The sequence below is a fragment of the Ruditapes philippinarum genome, unplaced genomic scaffold (genome assembly GCF_026571515.1).
Source record: "Ruditapes philippinarum isolate M1 unplaced genomic scaffold, ASM2657151v2 ctg388_1_1_1_1, whole genome shotgun sequence".
Lineage (NCBI taxonomy): Eukaryota > Metazoa > Mollusca > Bivalvia > Venerida > Veneridae > Ruditapes > Ruditapes philippinarum.
The window spans coordinates 67,658-90,822 of record NW_026865149.1 but is presented as its reverse complement, the minus strand read 5'-3'; the positions used below and the strand labels follow the sequence as shown (position 1 = coordinate 90,822).

Genomic DNA, 23,165 nt, shown 5'->3' with positions numbered 1-23,165 from the left:
ACCAGGAAGATTTCTGAGCTCTAAGCTTTCGAAGTGTATCAACCTTGCGACCCTCTAGATTTACGGCTGAAACCGGCCTGAACCCGCTCTGTGGCAACTGAGGGCATCTATCTTGTTAACCACACTGTTAATGTAAGTGTAACAAGGGAAATACATGTCTAATTAACATACTCCTAATATGACTAGCATTGAGTTTATAATTATAACATTCTAGAGAATTTCACGTAGTCGCTTTTATAATTTCATTACGTAGACGCTTAGTTCGGGTATTAAATATATTACAATTCAGATTGAAATTCCTGCGCATAGCTTTCATTAAAACTTCATTGAAGTGTTTTATAAAGTAACAGTGCGTGCTCTGTTCTGCTAATAATGAAACAGTACTACTCTTGTTCAAATTGTATGATTTTATACGAGAACTAATTAAAAAATTCGGGAGTTATATTCTACTTGACATTGGGAAATTTGATAAACATATTCTTTGATGTTTACAATTAGTAAACGAACACTGTATCTGCTAGGTACCATTTGTTATATCTACATGGTAAGATGTTATAAGATCTTATAATTACATTACCTTTCATACATAAAGATTATCAATATGTTTATATCTAGTTATTCATGTATCTGGTTACCGTTGCACCTTCCGATACGCCTAAAATTACTTGTTCAACCAACCCATGTACACTGACTGACTTTGAAAACCCATCATTTGGGTTTTTGCTATTTCATTATACGGAAGAGCATATTCGATTTTTTTTAATTGCATACTAAAGGACAGATTGTCTACAAGTCTCAGTTAAAAAAAAATGTTACTGCCACTGCCTCTATTATTGAGTTTTTGTCGAAAACGCATGGTAACTCGCATTCACTAAAATCACAACCAACCTGTTTTATGCGCTTATTTATCTCCGTCTTGGCCTTGTCTACGACATTTTGTCGAGTGTAATTAGTGTTTGCTAAAATATGTTATTGATTAGCGAATATATACATATAAATACAAAAACATAAACATTTGATAACATGATTTTTTATATTATTTAATTAATGCTCAAATGACTTCGGAGAACTTGTAAAAGTTACTACATATTACGTTATAGAAGTTGCTTACGTATCGTACACTAACGTTGCCAACATAATTATCAATTTGAAAGTTGTCTTGTGGTCCGATGGTAACCATGTTTGGCCATAAATATCAATATAGGGTTCCCAAGTTGAATCTCCAGCTACATCGAATATTATATCTTTGTATCATAATTTGGGGACATTTCTGTTGAAAATATGTACGAGTTAAATCGTGTACAAATATATGCACCGTGCGTTATTAGTTACCCGCACTCTAGAGCATGCCCATTGATTGGCTCATTTCTCCTGGGGTTTACTTATTGTGACGGCAGAGAAAGGGAAAGCGACAGAAATATCATACTTAGATGCTCTTTCATTGTGCTTTTTCTCCGGGATTTCATATTGTGACAACAGGGAACGTGTTTTTATGTTTGTCTATGATACAAAAGAGAAAGAATTTCAAAACACTCGGCAATCTCGGCACTCGCCCCCCTCGTACAAATCAGATAGCCTCGTGTTTCGATGCTCTTTCTATTACTTAATATTCTTCGGGAATACACTGTGAACTAAGGTTCCGTGTAATGGTTATTGACGTTATATAAGGTGAACAACTAATTGTTCAAGTATCTGTAATAATTTACCATGCTTCATCAAATACATAAGATAATTATTACTAAGTTCTTCTGGGAGAGACGTTTCACTTTGTAGGTTTCCGATGGGGAATAGAAATAAAACGAATTAAAAGAAGTCATTTACAAAACAATACAACGTTGCCCGGGACTAGAACCTAAAGATGTACAAAGGCACAACTAGTGTTTGGATTGACAAGCATATTCGATACATTTGTAAACAGTAGTGAAAATGTGTAAAGAAGCAAGAGTACGGAAGCGTGTGGGTTGTATTATTTATCTTTAATTTTAAAAGTTTAACGTTACAATATATATATTCAAATATACAATATAATATACACAAACAAAAATGTACATTGTGACGTAACTTGTCATGTCAGCTGAAAAGCTATGATAAAAGCAGGTGCTTGCATTCTTCAACTATTACTTTCAATGTGCATGTTTCACTCACTTACATATATATTTTAAAAGTTTAACTTTATAATATACATACATACTTATTATGTTAAGCATTTCCACATGCTAAACCTTAAATGCATTGAATTTGACTACATGTGCAGTAAAAAACAATGAAAGAAATTTGAATACAATAAATATTAAATATAATATTAAAATCAAGAGTTCGGCAGATTCGTCGTCCGCTGAAAATTGATATTCGGTAAATATAAATCTTTATAACCTTTATAAAATACCGGGTATCAATTTCAGAAAACGAGTCATTGAGCAATTAGAAATGTTATTGATAACATAAATGACCATTACAATATAAGTATTTGCCGCATATAATTTAAACGCTAAAGACAGTGTTCAAACACATATAAGATTACATTTCTGGTACACCGGTGATCGGTACCATATTTGGAATGTTCCACCGATATCGTTTTGACAAATGAAAACATAGCCTTTCTAAGAGAGAAAGTTGGCAAATACAGTTTCCGCCTCAGTGACCCCGATACAAACGAATTGAAACCCAGTCCAATGGTGGAGGTCTTTGGAAGATGATAACAATTATCTAGGATAAAACGAGAAACTGTAAGTGTAATGGAATTGCGGAGGAAACTGTATTCTCTAAAAGGCATGAAATGAAATTCACAGTGGATTATAAACAAAATCTCTGTACAATGTCTTGCAAGCCTGTAATTCAATGTTTATTCTGTCTTGTGATTACTAGCACATGTTACTTCCGGTCACGTCTGAAACTTTTCGTGCGATAACCGGAAGTAGACTTGTTTATACACTGAAATTAGCACTAGTTTTATTGATGATTATTTGTTACAGTCTACACATCCTGCTAAAGTATACCATACCTATATAATGGCGAATATCGAAAACATATAGGTGTAGTAACTTTAACAGTTTCACGTATATATATACTATTGCTATTTTCTTAAATGCAGGTTTTGCAAATTGCCAAATAGAACTAGATTTAAATGATTTTCGCATATAAATACCATACACTGTGGAACAAACACAAGTTTTATAACTGCAACCACATAGTCATTCAATTTTGTTTGCACCGTAAAATGTTGCTTTCTATTAAACTAATATGTGTAATATTCCGACGTCATTTATAAACGTTCACTGAGTGATGACGTCATGAAAAAAGTTGTCTTTTGGCTAACATCACATTTAGCTCCAAAAACATCAAATACACACTCTATACTCCAGCACAAATGAATGACTGCTTTAAATGCACGTAAAATGTCTTTATATCTAACATTAAATAAAATAAAGATTATACGGACGTCATAACGCCATTACCATAATCGACCCTCTTGTCGTCATCTTATGACGTAATTTGTATCTTTATAATATATGATAACATTCTAAGACAACTGCCCTCTTATACATCAATCATTGGCCCCGGCTTACTAGCCATAATTTTTGACAACTCGTTCATGTTCCTTTTCACTTTGTATCTAAATACCCATGGTAAGTCTCGTTTTGGTAAATACTTTTTAGGGCGTGGCAGGTAACTAAGGTCGTCAAATTCGAAAGTGTCCGGATAAATGGAAGTGTGATCCTGTGGTGGGGCTGTTCTCACCGACTCCGGGGTTTTGCGTATAGATCTGTGAGACTGACGAGATGATCGCGAAATGCTTCGGGATTCGGATTTTGGTCGCACCTCTGAATAGGCCGTTGGGACAAGCTGAAGTGGGCTTGGCTCTGAGGGTGGCGGTGGTGGCTGCAATAGAGAGAAAAAAGAACATTTTTGAATTATGCCTTGAATTTATTATCTATTTTAGATCTTGGTAAAAATTTCATTTTTCCTCTACTAAGTTTCAAAGCTCCTAAAAGTGATTTACATTTTCACGGACATTTTGAAAAATTATGTCTTGTTTCATTTCTATTATCTAAATTCCAGAAATACCGGTTATTTTAATTGGCACTCAGCTATTTATCGTATCTCTTTTTTCTGTAAAACAAAAACTGGATCGATTCTGTCTAATGCATACTTTTTGTTCAAATAAAGTGTGCTCTAAAAGACCTCTATCAAAATGAAATAAGCAAATAACAAACAACAAATGCCAACACCGTTTAAAAAAGATAATTGCCACAAAGCCATTAGCTAACAGTAATTCTAAGGTAAGGAAAATGTCGATAATACAGTAATACAGAATCGGTGATGAGTCATGACTTTGGGAATTACGATTTGTCTTGATTTATAATATCTGTCATATGTTGCGTTTCGGACCGGAATATCTGTCCCGAAAGGACACGCCCATTGGGCAGTAACGAGGCTTGACGAGGGACGGATATTCCGATCCGAATCGCAAACATATGTCAGATATATTTTCTTGCATATTCTGCCATATTATTTCATTTTTAAAATGTTTTACCACAATAAGATATTTGTTCATGGAAATTAAAGTCATTTCATCCATAACTATTTCCTTACAATAGCGTATGAATTTACAACTTTAATAACGGCGAAATGACGTCATCCTAAGCACATAGTTCCTTTCTAAAATGACAGGACAGTTAGATCAAAAACCAACACACATTAGTTTAAACTTTATTTATTCAATAAATTGTACATAAATGACATTAACAAACATTGCACAACAATGTAATTCAGACTGAATTGGAAAACAAATAAAACAATACTTATATCAATTCCTCTCCAGTAAAAGTAATTTTCAAGATAAAGATACAAGAATGTTGCGGTTAGATGTAAGCTCTTTGAATGTACAACAAAGAAAATAAGAGAATAATTGATTGTTGAATTATCACTAAAGAAAAATCTAAGGTAAATTATGGTGAAATGCTAAAAGAAAGGAAGAATGTAAGGAAAGGTATGATTGAATATATATATCGGAGTTTAATAATTAATATTAACATGTAAGGAAATATGAGCGTACGGAAAGACAAGTTTATTCACACTGATAGTAATTCTTACAAAAAGCGCTTCGATTGTGTAATAAATTTTTGGACATTCTGAAAGAGGGTTTTGTTTTCATCAGAAGAGAGATGTTCGTTACCGTAAAGAAGATTATTTACTGTAGCCGGACAATTTAAATTAGTGAGAAATCTTTCGCGTATATTTCTGTATTTGGTACATTGCAATAAGAAGTGAGATACAGTTTCTCTCATTCCGCATGTGCATGTTGGACTTTCCACAATAGACCTTCTGAACAGATCCTCATTCAATGAACTACATCCTAATCTTAATCTTGTGTGAAGGATTGGATCTTTACGTGTGCCTGTATTATAGTAAGACGGTGGTCTTTTGATATTTGGGGTTATTTTAGACTTGAATATGTTTAAAGTTGGACTAAATCGAAGAGTTTCAGGAAGAGAATTCCAGGTACGAAAAGTAGAAGGTAGAATTGATTTTGAGTATAAAAGTAATAGAACCAACACACATGTAAATATCAATACATGTTTCGCTTAATTAGCTTCTTCAGTTGATTAGCTTCGTCAGTTGATAAATGACGTCATTTTAACGTGGTTCATTCATAAAATGCGCTAAAATGACGTTGTTTGGCACGCGACTCAACTGTCACCCCATGCCAGATGAAATTTCCGGCATTCTGCTGTGCAAGAATAATGATATTTAACGTAGTTATTGGCAACAATTGACAATTGCTATGACCAGATACTGGCATCAAGTGACATTATTTTTGGAACATCCCTCGTACGATAAATTAAATATTAGTGGCATTGAAAGGAATGGCAAGTTGAAAGAGTATAACATTATTTCGAACAATCTAAGGTGACAGTTTTCTACTGCTTCAGGTATATGTCGTTAAACCTTTGTATGGGCTCGAGCCCTATTTTTCTTAAACCATATGTCCTCAAATCTCAGTAGAATTGAAAAGAGCAATAAACTAATTTGACCATGAAAATAAAACAATAAAAAATAGTCAAATATAACCCGGTCCCACATCCGGGGAAGAGCGGACAGAGAAGGGTAACGGTAGAAATGTGTCAAGGTTTTACCTCCCATGTGTATCTAAAATGCCGGGGCAATGTGCAGGTAATGTGTTGGCACAAATAACCAATAATGTCCGACAAGAATAACATTACCTTCCTTAATTTTTCTTGGTTTCGGACATTGCTTGAGATTTATCAATGTGAATAAATGATCTGCACATAATGAAATTATACTGAGAATAACTTAAAGTCATAAATCCCTGCCTGCCCACCTTCCCCACATTACACCGGCCGCTTTGTCTTAATCAAGTCGATATATGTATGACGTCATTACATCTGTTTTAAATATCGACAGAGCACGTTCATATAATTACATCAATGAAAACAGCATTGTATTTCATAACGGAAACACTTAAGCTATTACAAAATATAACGATTTTAGTTCAGTGGACTGAATTACAGGATTATATTATTGTGTGTTCTTTGTACAAAATATCGACTTGCAAAGAAGAGAAACAAATATTTTCTTATAATTTTCGATTTTTTTATTTAAAGTAAACAAGACACATAATTATAATCGTAATTCAAACAGCTAGAACTAAAATAACTCTTTTTAGACTATATACAAACATGTATTCACTTAAATTATACCCAAATAATAGTCGTTTTTATAATCTGAAAAGTACACGACTTGAATAAATATCTTCCGAATTACAGTTAACACCTTTTCGTAAAGTAATATTTCTGGCCGCCACCCAAATAATTATAAAATTGCATATTATTGTATACGTCCAAAGATTAATGTTAAGGGTATCGGCAAAATGTCTTACAAACTCCGCTTATGTATAAATCCCAATACTGTATAGCCCTAGATTATATATTTATAGATCGATACATTCTTTAATCAGTGTGTTTACTATTCGATTTGATAACTGAGCTCATCATTTTTAAAAACGTTAATTAGGAAGCGTATACTCAATTCTATTGGGAATTGAAACTCTTTTTTTACAATTTTTAATGAATCTAAGAAAATCGATCTACTTGGTTTGAATACTGACGATTGAGCACTTGAATGCGTATAAAATTTAATGTTTGTAAGGTTTATATTCATTAGGACTAATTTTATGCAAGCTTTTTTTACCGGTGGAGGTCACAAAATCTTAACAAGGGGAAATTCATTATTTATATTCCAGAGGGTGTTTGGCATTTTACTAGTTTTCCTTTGGGGCTATAGGTCAAGTGTCATTTTTACATGATTTTTACAAAAAGAAGTCGTAACTTAATATACAGATCTTGTTGTAATAGTATAAGCAAAATTCGGGGGGGGGGGGGCTGGGGCATGACCTGATACCGGAACCCGCTGGATCAGGAAATGTTATGTTGAAACGGATTTGCCTGATACCAGGCACATTTGTCATAATTGTTTACTTTAAACCAGATATGTCTTTTAATGAAATTTAATTTGTTAGGTCGCTAAGTCGCTTTTTTTGAATTCATATTAGATATTATCATACATATGTTTGTTAAAGGTGTATTATCAATATGTAGCGTTTAAGTATCTTTTTTTTTCATTCTAATTTAGCCATATATGTCTTTAATTAAATAACTGTGTTTTGTGTATGTATATTTTTAATGCATATATGACAGAGACTCAAATAAACTAAACTATTACAATGTATATACAACTGTCAACAAATCTGTCGATTGTCACATATACAGAATGAAAAATAATAAGATTTTATTCCTTAAATTACTTAAAACCTTCACTTTAAGTGGAAAGTTTTTCATAAATTAAACACTTCATACATTTTAGCCAGAGCAAAACTATTTTACATTTTATCTGAATATCATTCCAAATCTATATTATAGCCCTGACTTTAGCTAAACTATGTATAACACTTTCTGGCCCTCTGAAACACTGGATTTCAACCATGTAGTAACATTTGAATCGTTTTGGTATCCTCGAGTATTTCCGAATATCAGAGAATACAAAATGTATATTTTATATAAGCTATGTTTGAATCTTCCCTTATACATGGCAAAGATTTGACTATGAAATAATACATGTGACAAACTGTGTGATGCTTTACTAAACGTGATTGAAACATTTTCTAGTACTTTCTTATCAAGTTTTTAAAGCGCATAATGAGGTTTGTTAACTAGTGTTTACGAGTAAAAGAAGCGTGGCCTTCGAATTTTTTAACAAGTGATTAATATACATAGTCCTACTTCGTAAAGGTAAAAACTTGAGTATTTTGAGTCTAATCATTATTTGAGTCGCGTCATGACAAAACCAACATAGTGCGTTTGCGACCAGCATGGATCCAGACCAGCGTGTGCATCCGCGCAGTCTGATCAGGATCCATGCTGTTCGCTTACAAACTCTATTACAAGTAGAGAAACTGATAGCGAACAGCATAGATCCTGATCAGACTGCGCGGATGCGCAGGCTGGTCTGGATCCATGCTGGTCGCAAACGTTGGTTTTGTCGAGACGGGGCTCATTTAAAGTCAATGTCAGTATGAATTTTTAACATCAATAGTTTGAAGTTCATTTTACAACAATAAAGCTTGCTAGTCCACAAACGGTTACACAACCATCTGACACACAATTTCAGGGTCATGACAACATGCCGCCGCATTCCCACAGGACGTAAATAAATAATTCAATACTTTTGATTTTATAAGTATTGAATTAGAATGGTACAGATGACTGTGATTTTATTTGTTCCTTTTTGTCACGCGATTTTTCTGAAAACTTACAGTTTGAGATATACATGTATATGAATGCATGAGATTAACCAACCACGGAGTTGTGTTTACTAGCCGCTTTATACGAACATGTCGTCAATGATAAATTATCAAAATCTATATCAATTAATCAATAAATTAACAACCTAAGAGATAAATCTGTCCATAAATACCAAACATAGATCCTCCAAATACCGCTCATTTTATCTTAGGGACATGTTGCTTAACAACAATATAAGCCAAAACTAATGCACACGTTATTTGTTAAATGTAATTTATTATTATTTAATTTGGAACCATTTCAAACATGTGCAGGCAGTACATATAAGAAATTAAGAATTAATTATCGTACATAGAATTCTCTTATTTCAAATATTTTATATCTCAGAAACTAAAAATGAAAAAAAAAAAAAATGAAAAAAAAAATAATAATTACCTCTGAAAAAGATACTGAGGTTTGAGATTTATCAGCTTTCGCCGAGACCCGAAGTTTTACAGGTGGGAAAAACCCATTTATTCCTCGCCTTCGTTTCTGTGATCCCATTTTAGAAACATTAAATTCCACAACACGAGGCTGAGTTGACGGTCTAGTCATAAACCTTTTAGCAAATTCAGAGGAAGAACTTCCGGTTAGTCCGAGCTTTTTACTGTGAGGAGCTCCCATTTGATGAGCGAAATTAGGTTCAATCATATCCGACAGTGTAAACGTGTGAGGTTTCGGCGGAATGCTCCGATATATCAAGTTCTTCGAACTCGTGCCCCTAGGATTTTGGCTCACCATTCCGCTGGTAGGGGCTGCCGAACTATTCAGGACCGCCGTGTTTGACGTATTCCCCCCGTTAATTCCACATTCTGCGTTAATTTTTATACCAGAGCTGCTATTTGCACTAATCGGCGGTAGCTTAACGTTTGTATTAGTGTCGGATTTATTATACATTATTGTTAAAAATTTATATCAATCCGTTCATTTTAAAACTATTCATCTGCTTAAAGTATTTATTTTATCAGATATTACAAACAATTCAACGCGTATTTGACAATGCGATTGCTAAAAAATTACTACCCCCGATTATATCACTGTGAAAGAAGGTTATATCTAACCTTGCTTTACCGATCAATTGGTTTAATAAATGTGATTTAGAATAAAACAAGTTCGATACAAGTTATTTTACGTTTACAAACTATGTCAAGTGGTCGAAAAAGCCATATTCTCGTATAAAAAGGCTTTTGTATGTATAATTGCCACTTCATTATCAGAGTCGTCAATAATAGGAGGAATTTTTGTTTACAGAAATAAATTGAACCATAAACAAATGTTACAAAATGTTTAAAATCAATATAAACATGGTGATCTATACAGGGACTTCTTTTCCTTTTATCTTGTTTGCATTCCAATTTATGAGATGAGATTTTCAACGGATACAAAAAATGATCCGATGAAATGTGAAATCGCTTATTGATTGAGTTAAAACCCCGTTTTAAAACTGCAAAGTAAAATGTACAATATTTAGAAAACCATTTAACATAGTTTCGTGACATTCGGCGTGTTTCATGATACGCATTTATTAATTTGAAAAGGTGTTTATGCAGCTATAATAGAATGTTAGTGCAGAATTATAAGATTAGAGTGAGACAGATTCTATTTTAGTGAAAAATGATGTAAACATGACAATAATACTGTTTTAAGACGGAATAAAACTATTACAAAGTTCTGCTTTATCTCTCGCAATTCTTTAACGTTTGTAATTATATAATGTGTCAAGAGATATACAAAATACACAACAAATAGCGAAAGTAAGTGGCTAATAGCATTGTTGACAGATCACCAAAAACGAGAAAAACATTGGCTGGGTATGAAACATATACTACAGGACTTTGGGAACGCACGCTTTGTAATAGAGCGTTTTCATATCGAAGGCGCTTATAGCATCATTATATTCATACACATTTATTTTAACCATTCAGATACCAGCTTATTTTAAATTGCTTATTAAATAAGTAACACAAAAAATCGCATGATAGAAACACTCCTCCAAAAATCGAAAAAAAATAATACTTTTGAATAATTGTGAATAATTGCTACTGTCAACATAACGGTCATTATGGTCACTGAAAAGATGTGTTTCAATTTCCATTTTTTCTAAACTGTCACATTGTTTTCGTAATGGTGGTACTTTTGTTGCATTTGAAATAATCAAAATTTCACTCCTTTTATTAGTTACCAAGTTTATTCGAGTTACGAATTCAGTAATTTATGATTTCTATGAAATGAATTTCCAGTAAAATGTTATAGGAAATAATATGGAGATTAATGTTATAAACAGGTCAATAACATCCTATGAAGGTCAATGCAAACCAATTTTCTATTATGAAAAATAAATTTGATGAATATCCAAGTCTAAATCTATTTAAGATTTGAGTGCTTATAAGATATAGTTGTAAAGCTCCAGGTCTGATGAATATATATGTAGATGTATTCATTATCACTTCCTCAGCGCTATCTTACCGCTGGAACCGTCAACGACCAACCAACAGATGTTCACCGAATAGTGACGCCAAAGAGCCAAAATCTTATCATTATGGTGGCTGATTTGTCACATGTCGTATTTTCGCTTCTCGGGGCGAAAAGGCGAAAACATAAAAATACGACAAAGTAAAAAGTTTGTCATTCTTTCGCTCAAACGGGGCGAAAACACAAAATACGACAAAGTCAAAAGCATTCTACCACTGAACCACCGATGCACATAATCGTTCATCCACAAGTGCTTCATACATTCCGATTAAATAATTGGCTTCCGAATTGCACGGACATACATGCATTTTGAGATGTAAGATTTTTTAACATCAACGCATGACATTTACGGAAATGTATGTTATGGGGTGAGTGATATATTTCATAATTATGATAGATGGTGGTGGTGATGTGTTGGTAGTTTTCACTCCGGATCACGACAGTAAGCCATAGTGAATTTACCAGAGGACAGTTCAGCCTCCGCATCGTTCATGGGCAGGCTGTCAATCAATTTACCAGTACTAGTTGCCTTCACTTTTGCAAGTAACTAATAACTTCTGTACATAAGAAAATCCCATTAATAATGCAAAAGATTTTGTACATTGTAAATAGTATAATGAGTAAATTTACTATAATGTATTAAGTTCTATTTTAGGCAAGTAATTATTTTTTAGGGAAGTAAATGCTATATTTTTAGGGAAGTAATACTATTTCAGGGAAGTAATGATATTTTAGTGAAGTTATGATATTTTAGAGAAGTAATGATAGTTTAGAGAAGTAATGCTAGTTTAGAGAAGTAATGCTAGTTTAGAGAAGTAATGATAGTTTAGAGAAGTAATGATAGTTTAGAGAAGTAATGATAGTTTAGAGAAGTAATGATAGTTTAGAGAAGTAATGATATTTTAGAGAAGTAATGATAGTTTAGAGAAGTAATGATAGTTTAGAGAAGTAGTGATAGTTAAGAGAAGTAATGATATTTTAGAGAAGTAGTGATAGTTTAGAGAAGTAATGATAGTTTAGAGAAGTAGTGATAGTTTAGAGAAGTAATGATAGTTTAGAGAAGTAGTGATAGTTTAGAGAAGTAATGATAGTTTAGAGAAGTAATGATAGTTTAGAGAAGTAATGATAGTTTAGAGAAGTAATGATATTTTAGAGAAGTAATGATAGTTTAGAGAAGTAATGATAGTTTAGAGAAGTAATGATAGTTTAGAGAAGTAATGATAGTTTAGAGAAGTAATGATAGTTTAGAGAAGTAATGATAGTTTAGAGAAGTAATGATATTTTAGAGAAGTAATGATAGTTTAGAGAAGTAATGATAGTTTAGAGAAGTAATGATATTTTAGAGAAGAAATGATAGTTTAGAGAAGTAATGATAGTTTAGAGAAGTGATGATAGTTTAGAGAAGTAATGTTATTTTAGAGAAGTGATGATAGTTTAGTGAAGTAATGATAGTTTAGAGAAGTAATGATAGTTTAGAGAAGTAATGAAAGTTTAGAGAAGTAATGATAGTTTAGAGAAGTAATGATATTTTAGAGAAGTAATGATAGTTTAGAGAAGTAATGATAGTTTAGAGAAGTAATGATAGTTTAGAGAAGTAATGATAGTTTAGAGAAGTAATGATAGTTTAGAGAAGTAATGATAGTTTAGAGAAGTAATGATAGTTTAGAGAAGTAATGATAGTTTAGAGAAGTAATGATAGTTTAGAGAAGTAATGATAGTTTAGAGAAGTAATGATAGTTTAGAGAAGTAATGATAGTTTAGAGAAGTAATGATAGTTTAGAGAAGTAATGATAGTTTAGAGAAGTAATGATAGTTTAGAGAAGTAATGATATTTGGATTGAGAGAACTAAAGACAACACACACGCCTAGTTGCGGAAAACCTTTGTTTTTCCTCTCTACACATTATCGAATCAAAATTCGGGATTTATTTCTGCATTACCGTCATATAAATTGTTCTCATTAAACATAATTAATTAATTCAAAATCATGCTCATGAATATTGTATTATGTATAGACAATACCTACGTACAATAGATAATAATCGGAACATTAATATATGATACATAAAGAGGTGATATTGAAATAGGTCTTTTCATTTTTATCATTTCCTTGTGATTTTAAGAAGCAGTAGATGTTTAGGCTCAAGAAAAGAGTAGACTTGTGATTTTAAGAAAACGTCAGATTTGTGACTTTAAGAAAAAAGATTTGTGATTTTAAGAAAACAGTAGATTTGTCATTGAAAACAGTAGATTTGTTATTTTAAGAAAACAGTAGCTGCTTTGAAAATGCCATCACGTGTTTCAGACGCAGATGACGTAGAGGTTTCGTTTACTTATGCTAGTTACGAGCGAGAAACGGAGGCATCCTCCTTATTGCCGGGTGATAAATCTACGAGGTTTCTGTCAAACTCAAGTCGCTCACAGAAGAGTAAAGAAGAAAGTATCAAAGATGGCGAGAAACAACTCGCGTCAAAATCACGCGGTGTAATAATTTTTGTAGCGTGTTTATATATGAACCTGTCATGTTTTGGAATGGTAGGCGTTTTAGGGGTAGTTTATGTAGAGTTCATATCAGCGTTCCAGTGTCTGCGATCAGAAGCCGCGCTTGTACAGAGCCTGTACATGGGGTTGTCGTTAGGTAATATGAGCCGCGTCACGACAAAACCAACATAATGGGTTTGCGACCAGTATGGATCCAGACCAGCCTGCGCATCCGCGCAGTCTGATCAGGATCCATGCTGTTCGCTTACAACTTTATAACAAGTAGAGAAACTGATAGCGAACAGCATGGATCCTGATCAGACTGCGCGGATGCGCAGGCTGGTCTGGATCCATGCTGGTCGCAAACCCATTATGTTGGTTTTGTCATGACGCGGCTCAATTATTATAGCGTAACTATTGTGTACTTTCAATCAAATATTCGATGCATATTTTGCTTTAAAATAATAGAATGATTAATCAATGTAATAACAGCAGAATTACACGAGGTTCTTATAATTTATTTAAAGACACAGTAGAAAGTCATTAATAAATGCAAATACATGTGCGTGTATATAATTCTGCAAAGTAAATTTTCTCTATAACGGTATAACTTTAATTTATTATTTATTTGATAAACTTATATTCTTTGTTGATTTTTTATGTCCAAGTAATGCAGTCATGTATGGTCATGCAGTTATATTAACTTCATTTTCTCTCACTTAATTTTAGCTGGTGGAATATTATTCTCGATTGTGGTTACGAAGTATGACACTGGCGCATGCGTAATGATAGCTTCTGCACTCGCCGGAATTGCTCTGTCGTGTGCTTCTTTAGCGCGTAATATTGGTACAGTTATCGCCCTTGTTGGAATAGTCGTTGGTCTTTTTACCAGTGTCAACACCCTCAGTTCATCAATAGTTATAAATTGGACGTTTGTTAACAACCAAAAATTCGCACTAGGTATACTAACATTAGGAGCTACTATAGGACAGACTGTTATGCCATATATAACAAACGCTTTAATTGAAGAATATTCGTGGAACGGATGCTTACTAATCATGGGCGCCCTGATATATTTCAACTGCATTCCATGTGGACTTATAATTCATTATTCGAAAAAATACTTTTATAAACAGGAGAAATCAAATGCCCACCAAAGAAATAGCGCGTCTTTCATAAGTTTCCTAACAGACAGTGCATTCATGGTGTTTATTGTTTCAACATTTGTGTTTATATTACTCGGTCCTGTCGAACAATGGTTTGTTGTTGACGTCGCTGTTCTGAAGGGTTTTGGAGCTAAATCAGGAGCTACATTACTGTCACTAAACGGAATATTTGGTTTTGTTGGCAGATTCCTAGCTACAGCACTAATCAAATTTTATCCGAAATCTCGACCAGAACTGCATATGTGCTATGGATTTATACTCTGGGCTATAGCCCATTTCAGTGTAGTTGCCTCTCCTGTGTATTGGGGAATGTTTTTAGCGATGGTACTTCGTGGTTGCTCGACAAGCATCGTAATAGCTTTCTTACCGTCTCTACAGCTAGAGCTACGAGGTACGGAACAGTTTCCAAAGACACTTGCTATCAGTTACCTAGTAATGGGTATAGGAGATATAATAGGTGGCTATCTAGGTGGGTATAGTGTCGATGTGACAGGCTCATATAATTTGATTTTCTACATAGCAACCGTTGGTATGATATATTGTGGGATCAGTATGATTGTTATATTTGTCATATTCAGACAAAGAAAGCGTCAATATCAAAATCTACCGTGATTAAATACACCTTAAATACACCTTTATTTGCCAAATGAATCTACGCGGCTAATACCATTGAAACTTCACAACCAGGATAAAGTCGTGTTCAGACCTTGTTTCAGAAGGAACTATTACATTTTGGAATACATTTGAGCCGTGTCACGACAAAACCAACATAATGCGTTTGCGACCAGCATGTATACAAACCAGCCTGCGTATCCGCGCAGTCTGATCAGGATCCATGCTGTTCGCTTACAAACCCTATAACAAGTAGAGAAACTGATAGCGAACAGCATGGATCCTGATCAGACTGCGCGGATGCGCAGGCTGGTCTGGATCCATGCTGGTCGCAAACCCATTATGTTGGTTTTGTCATGACGCGGCTCAATTTTAGCCGAATTTATGACAAATATGATACAATAATAACCGACCAGTTGATATATCCTCGTATATACAGTCAGATATGTTTTATTTCTAATCCTTGAAACTCGTTCAACACGACATTATTGATGTGTTCGTGGTACCTTTAGTTATTTCTATTTGCTTTTTTTCCTTCTCGGATGAATCCAGTATCCTTACTTGAATACTGTTAAATCACCCTTTCGACATGTTGCCTGATTTTTAATTTTGTCTTTTGACAGCTTTTCTGTGATATGCAGGCTGCATAGCCTCTGCAGTAACGTGTCACATTGAAGATTCTATAATAACCGTCGTATGAATACATCTGCGAATGTTTCAAAAATCAAAATATTACCATTTCATGTTAAATGTTGAATACTGCTTAAGTCTGTGTAAAGGGTGTGAATGGTAGCTTGCACTTTCCAATACTGTCCATCAAACCGATCCTGCCACGTTTTCAATTTTGCAGTTTTGTATGTTGGCTGATTTGTGCCATTCGTATTTTCGCCCTGCAACCCCGCCAGCGAGAAGTCAAAAATTAACAAGTTATAATGGCGGGGGCCATCCAATTGATCCATTCCTATTGTCTTTATCAACATTTGAAATACTTTAAACATGTACGCAATGCATACCAATCCACTATAAATGATCATTAGATATATGACTATAAGTAATTTGTGGAAACATTTTGAAATTTTGAATTTTGTGAACTGATAAGTTTCTACAATTCCACTGTCAATCTTTTTTTTATAGTTTCTAAAAAAAAACCATTTCATTTCATGAATATTTGAATTTGTTTAATATGATACATCCCATTTATTGTGATGTAAGAAATATTATCCTAATGTTAGAAACGAGATAGTTGAGACACAATAGGTTAAATATCATGTAAACATGTTAGATACCAGGTGATAATCATATGCATCGAAACATTCTGCTCTTGTTTAGGCGCTGTGTTTGAATTATGTGCACAATAAAATCATTACAAAAAAACCTGACTGAATTTCTTAATACTTTAGTAATTTTGAAACATCTGTAATTTATTCAGCTAAAGAAAGATGTGTGTATGAACATATATCTGACCACTGCAATCGCAGACAAATATAATACTTTACATTTGTCTGAACAAATTTATTCATAAATCAGCATGTTTTTGTTACGAAAGTTAACTTGAATCTGGGACGTATTCTGGGACGTATATTCCAACACGGATTAAGTATTTTTTACAATAGTTTTATTCAAGCACACGTCCATTCTGGACAAATAACCTATTGCACAATATTTTGAAACTTTATTATAAGATATCCAATGCATATAGATTTATATATATAAACATCATACACTCGACAGAAAGATATTGTTGAAATCTGCAAATGAAGTAGAAAAGGTCACACAGGGATGTGTTTTTCATTTTATTTTGAATCTCCACCGTTACTAAAATCAAAATGACTGTGATTTCTGAAAACGAAAATGTAACACATGATTCGTATGATCACAAAATGGAAACTTCTGTTATTATATCGGGGAATAAAACAAGGAGGTTTTCATCAAATCAACCTGTTTCTGCAGACGGTATTACCGCAGACGGTAATATAGGAGATAACCAGTATTTTCAAAAGATGCCTACGTCACCATTACGTGGTTTTGTAATTATGACAGCGTGTATGTATATCACAATGTCAGGTTTTGGAATGATGTCTGCTTTAGGAGTTGTTTATGTGGAGTTGATATCAGCGTTCCAGTGTCTACGATCAGAGGCAGCACTTGTTCAAAGTTTGTATGTGGGTATAATGTTAGGTATGTATAGAAATCTTCAGGTATTATCGTTCATGTAATCATAGATAAATTTATTAACATTACTGTTACTTACACCGTATTATAAATCTTACACACTATCTAATATGTAAACTTATCAAAAAATCTTAAAACAGATTCTGTATTTTTCCAAAAGTATTTCTGTATTACAATTGCAACAAAATTCCACTGAATGTAGTACAATTGTGGAATTTCTCAAAACATGCTACTTGGTGACGTACGGGCCTCATATATAGTTATTCAGTGTTTACTGTGTATGGCTTATTTCCATGCAATCAAATCTTTGTCGCCTGATCCGAACCCATTGCGGTTTTGGGCTAGTTAGAGACCTTAAGCGAATTGCAACAAATGCCCCTTGTTAAACTGTGTAATGGCTTGGCTCCTCTTACTACCATAGTAGTTTCTGCTTTGACATGATATTAATATGTTTTATCTCATCCAGGTGGCGCAGTTCTTTTCACGAAAATCGTCAGAAAGTATGATACTGGGGCATGTATTATGATCACATCAGCGTTTGGAGGTATTGCATGTGCTTGTGGGAGTTTGGCATGTGATATTGGTACAGTTATCGCTCTTCTTGGAGTTGCCATGGGTCTGTTCACAAGCGTTAACATACTTGCGGCATACTCTGTTATAAATTGGACATTTATAGACAACAGAAAATTTGCTCTTAGTATTCTGACTTTCGGTTCAGCAATTGGACAAACTGTCTATCCTTTTATCACTAGTGCTTTGATAGAATCATACTCGTGGAACGGATGTTTACTAATTCTGAGTGCGTTTGCATATTTGAATGGAATACCGTGTGGGCTTGTTATGTATTATTCCAAAACACATTTTCGTAAATCAGATGGAAGAGGTGGAAACGAGTCTTTTATGAGTTTTTTGACAGACGGTGCATTCATGGTTTGGATACTAGCGTCATTTGTACTGGTACTATTAGGTCCTGTTGAGCAATGGTTCGTTGTAGACGTCACTGTTCTTAAAGGCTTTGCAGCTCAGTCAGGAGTGACTTTACTATCACTTAACGGAATATTTGGATTTCTAGGCAGAATCATATGTACAGTTATTTTGAAATTTTACCCAAACACTCGCCCGGAATTACATATCTGCTATGCGTTCATGTTTTTAGCAGTGGCTCATGTAAGTGTGGTGGCATCACCTGTATATTGGGGCATGGTTTTAGCTATGGTTGTTCGGGGTTTCTCATCGAGCGTGATATTTTCATTTTCACCATCTTTACTACTCGATCTCCGAGGTCCGGAACAATATCCTAAGACATTTGCTATTGAACACATGGTCATGGGTATAGCAAGTGTAATAGGGGGATATCTAGGTGGGTTCAGCGTGGACGTAACAGGATCCTATAACTTGATATTTTACATAGCAGCAGTGGGAATGGTCCTTGGTGGAGTAAATTCAATAATTATATTTGCTATTTTAAAAATGAGAAAACGTCTTAAATGCAAGTACCAAAGTTTGTAGTAATCTTGATCATTTACAGACTCTTTGATTAAGTATTAACGAAACTGACAGAAAAACAAACAAACACACAGAAAAGACCGAAACATGTATCCACTCTTGATCTATCTATCCAAGTGCATAAAAAGGACTGCTCATTAATCAAAAGTATTAAATACATACCAAAAGAGGTGCAGCTGTGCATTGCATAAAAATGCTAGAATCTTCACATATGTTCCTGTTAATGTGTTGTGGGTTTATAAGATATTTTAATGGGATCGGTCATTTTAAATAACTCTGAATATTTGTTGCATTATCACAATCAAGTTTTTGTTGTATTTAGTGTTCATTATCATTTAGTACAACAGGGGATGGTGCATACGATGTATACATTGATGGGCCTAAAATGTTTGTATGATTCTTGCTTGGTACAGTCTTGCAAGTAAGAATACTTGTATGTTCACATAGAAAAAAATCATCATCATTGTCATAGATAAACAAGTCCGAATCATAAAGTGCAAATCGCTTTATCCGTTTAAATACTATATGACAAATTTATGGAAATATAAATGCAAAATGAAAAACAAAGATAACAGTAAGGTTTATTCATGTGAAGTATAAGTTTATATAGAGAAAAAACAACAACAGCTAGATCTCTTTATCGAATACAATCATATTATGTCTAGAAAGTTGTGGTCTAGAGGTTACAGTATCTGTCACTCTAAGGTTCCATGCCCGAAATTCAGTAACAAGCATGTTTAACCTTAAAGTGACATTATGCTCATTCAAGGGTATACAGGGAGTGAGCAGGTGAAAATCAAAATAAGTTTTTATATAACCATAATTCCTTTTAATTTAATAATTTACTTATATAAACAATAAATAACCCTCGGATTGAAACGGAATTTCTGTAAATTTCAACTAGAACTTACCTGAAACGTTCAGTTATAAAAAGAGTCTTTTTATATTTTAGGCAGATTTTTAATTTTATCATAAACATTTTCCAAAATAAACTGTTGGTCAAACACTATTTTTACAGTCAATCTTTTGAAATAAAAAGTCAATTCAGCTCAACCTGACTATGAAAATATGAGCATAATGTCACTTTAAACATGCTGCCACCAATGCCACCAGAGCAATCTAGGTCAGCCGGTACATTTGTGCCATCCGAACATGGTCCACACTGTTCGCTATTCAGGCAGCACATACTTTTGAATTTTTCTTTAAAAATGATTTTGTTACACCAGTATTTGCTTGTTTGGCAGCAGACTGATAAAAAGTTAAAATACATTTAATTTTTCACCTCACTGTCGCTAAATAAATAACAATTATTCAATTAATAAGATAAAAATAACGTGTATGGTAATGATACTCGTACCATGATTGGAGAATAAATCACAACATTTGAAGTTCAACTTTGTAATAGAAACATGTACTGTAAAGAATATATGCAATAAACAAATACATGGACGTGTTGTTAGTTTAAATAATTTGTTTCAAAAAGTAAGGATAACTTGTGCAACCATGAATATTATATAAACAAATATATCATAATTTAAGGGCATCACAAAAAATAAACACTTGGAACGTATCAATGGTAGTTACGCATTGCATTTGGAGTAAGTCTCATGATTACATTGAAAAACTGTACATGTATTAAAGTTTGATAACTTTTATTTTCTCTAAAAAGGTTTGCAAGTTTATTATATGAAGGTACATGTACTGTTTGCAAGTAACTGTTTGTCAAAACTGAACAATGCTTGTAATGCAATCATTGGCCCAGTAGATTGAAATAATTAACTGTATAACTATGGTTACTTATATATTTACAGATCTAGCTTCATGGCACCACGATATACTTTTAATCTTAGACTTTATGTCTGTAATCAAATTGTTGTTGAGCCGCGTCACGACAAAACCAACATAGTGCGTTTGCGACCAGCATGGATCCAGACCAGCCTGCGTATCCGCGCAGTCTGATCAGGATCCATGCTGTTCGCTTACCAACTCTATTACAAGTAAAGAAACTGATAGCGAACAACATGGATTCTGATCAGACTGCGTGGATGCATAGGTTGGTCTGGATCCATGCTGGTCGCAAACGCACTATGTTAGTTTTGTCGTGACGCGGCTCAAATATTAACACCGTGAATTTAATTATTAAAGCGGCACCCCACCAGATTCATGCGAATTTTCATGAAAATTTTTAAATTGTGTTTAAAAGTATTATTCAGTGAAATAACCAAAAGGAAGCAATTTACACAATATCTATGCCACTTACAACCCACGTAAATTACTAAAAAGAGGACAAAATATGCAAAAATAGCCCTTACTGCGTTAGTAACGCAGTAGAAATTTAGTTATAAATACTAAAACATCGGTCATTAATCGCACATAACATTGAAATTATTACTAGAACTTTGAATCTTTACACTTAAAATCTTAGTACATTTTTTTTCAGGTTTGATTTTATTGAAATTTTTTTGCTGATCTGGAGGCGTGCAGCTTTAATCATAGACTTTATGTCTGTAAACAAATTATTGTTGAAGGAAATGAAATAAAAAATATTAGTTTGAAAGACGAATGCTTCTTGCTGTTGCAGTGATGAAGCTAAAGCTAAGATATGAATTTGCTGTACGGGAGTTCCGAAAACCCCTTTTGTAAATTATGTTTTTGGCAACAGTAACATAGCAGTTTGTTTAAATAGATTAAATACAAAGAACCATGCATGACAAGTTTAACCCTAAAGTTTGCATTCGGTATCATGGTGGTTGATCACGTGAAAAAACAATTATTTAGTGGAATATTGATCACCGATAATGGCTTCGCCCATAACTAAAACAAAAAGTATCTTTAAAGAAGTCAAACTTGGTAACTTGCATAGGAAAAGCTACTACTAACCATGCTAACCGCAAACAGAACAATTTATTCGTCTTCAATAATTTCATTTCAGATCATTTTTACCTGCAATGTTTTTCCCCATTAATTTTTATCTTAGATTTAAAACAATATTAATTACATTGTACATTTATACATGTACATACTTCTCATTTCAGAGCCTTATTTCAGTTCATTTTTACCTGCAATGTTTTTCCCCATTAATTGTTATCTTAGATTTAAACAATATTAATTACATTGTACATTTATACATGTACATACTTCTCATTTTAGAGCCTTATTTCAGTTCATTTTTACCTGCAATGTTTTTCCCCATTAATTGTTATCTTAGATTTAAACAATATTAATTGAATTGTACATTTATACATGTACATACTTCTCATTTTAGAGCCTTATTTCAGTTCATTTTACCTGCAATGTTTTTCCCCATTAATTGTTATCTTAGATTTAAACAATATTAATTGCATTGTACATTTATACATGTACATACTTCTCATTTTAGAGCCTACATACAGATTAACATGATATTTGCTTTTTCTTGGTGATAATAATAATGATTAGCTCTTCAAACAAAAAAAACTACATTAAAAACGTTTACACAAAGACTTTCGAGCCCAAGACTGACATGAAGATGTTATGTATATGAAAGAAAATACAAAGATAACATATAAAAATAATATCTTTCATGAATCAAAATATAACAATCTACAACAATTAACGAATCCGTAATCACATTTTAGAAATATTTACATCTTGCATATTCCACAATGTTCAAGTAAGCGCGTACCCTTCAAAGTAAAACCCCTGTCACACTAGGGCGACGTTCTCACGGCGTCCAAAGAAAATTCAGAACGCTGGGGTGAGCGCAGTAGGATCGCAAACATCGCCGCAATATCGTCATAGCATCGCAGTGGCATTGCATAGAACGCCGACCGACGGCGCGCATTTTGAGCAAGCTCAAAACAAACGCCGTCACTCGGCGTTCTGAAAAGAGCGCTGTGGGATCGCAGTAAGGACGC

General features: G+C 33.6%; 3 protein-coding genes and 1 long non-coding RNA gene across 4 annotated transcripts; 2 read left to right on the top strand and 2 right to left on the bottom strand.

Annotated features, from left to right (window-relative positions):
- Window positions 1-1,955: 1,955 nt before the first annotated feature.
- LOC132728012 (uncharacterized) lies at window positions 1,956-10,062 on the bottom strand. The gene is made up of 2 exons (XM_060713621.1): window positions 9,258-10,062; window positions 1,956-3,879 (listed from the first exon to the last, which is right to left on the bottom strand). Exons 1-2 carry the CDS (start codon window positions 9,756-9,758, stop codon window positions 3,538-3,540), a joined length of 843 nt encoding a protein of 280 aa, XP_060569604.1. The 5' UTR covers window positions 9,759-10,062; the 3' UTR covers window positions 1,956-3,537.
- Window positions 10,063-13,374: 3,312 nt separating this feature from the next.
- LOC132728013 (monocarboxylate transporter 6-like) lies at window positions 13,375-16,959 on the top strand. Its single transcript, XM_060713622.1, has 2 exons — window positions 13,375-13,970; window positions 14,543-16,959. The coding sequence occupies exons 1-2, from the start codon at window positions 13,619-13,621 to the stop codon at window positions 15,589-15,591; spliced, it is 1,401 nt and encodes a 466-aa protein (XP_060569605.1). The 5' UTR covers window positions 13,375-13,618; the 3' UTR covers window positions 15,592-16,959.
- A 349-nt stretch (window positions 16,960-17,308) lies between these two features.
- LOC132728015 (monocarboxylate transporter 12-B-like) lies at window positions 17,309-20,657 on the top strand. Its single transcript, XM_060713624.1, has 2 exons — window positions 17,309-17,769; window positions 18,230-20,657. The coding sequence occupies exons 1-2, from the start codon at window positions 17,418-17,420 to the stop codon at window positions 19,270-19,272; spliced, it is 1,395 nt and encodes a 464-aa protein (XP_060569607.1). The 5' UTR covers window positions 17,309-17,417; the 3' UTR covers window positions 19,273-20,657.
- LOC132728016 (uncharacterized) lies at window positions 19,839-22,939 on the bottom strand. Its single transcript, XR_009625423.1, has 2 exons — window positions 21,393-22,939; window positions 19,839-21,114 (listed from the first exon to the last, which is right to left on the bottom strand). It is a non-coding gene; the product is annotated as an uncharacterized LOC132728016 (long non-coding RNA).
- Window positions 22,940-23,165: the final 226 nt, after the last annotated feature.

What these genes read in the sequence shown, in the direction of transcription:
- LOC132728012 (XM_060713621.1), bottom strand. Translation starts at nt 9,758, where the DNA reads ATGTATAATAAATCCGACACTAATACAAACGTTAAGCTACCGCCGATT. An exon ending in CCTCAGTATCTTTTTCAGAG is followed by an intron (nt 3,880 to 9,257) that starts GTAATTATTATT and finishes TCTCTATTGCAG; the next exon opens with CCACCACCGCCACCCTCAGA.
- LOC132728013 (XM_060713622.1), top strand. Translation starts at nt 13,619, where the DNA reads ATGCCATCACGTGTTTCAGACGCAGATGACGTAGAGGTTTCGTTTACT. An exon ending in GTACATGGGGTTGTCGTTAG is followed by an intron (nt 13,971 to 14,542) that starts GTAATATGAGCC and finishes ACTTAATTTTAG; the next exon opens with CTGGTGGAATATTATTCTCG.
- LOC132728015 (XM_060713624.1), top strand. Translation starts at nt 17,418, where the DNA reads ATGACTGTGATTTCTGAAAACGAAAATGTAACACATGATTCGTATGAT. An exon ending in GTATGTGGGTATAATGTTAG is followed by an intron (nt 17,770 to 18,229) that starts GTATGTATAGAA and finishes TATCTCATCCAG; the next exon opens with GTGGCGCAGTTCTTTTCACG.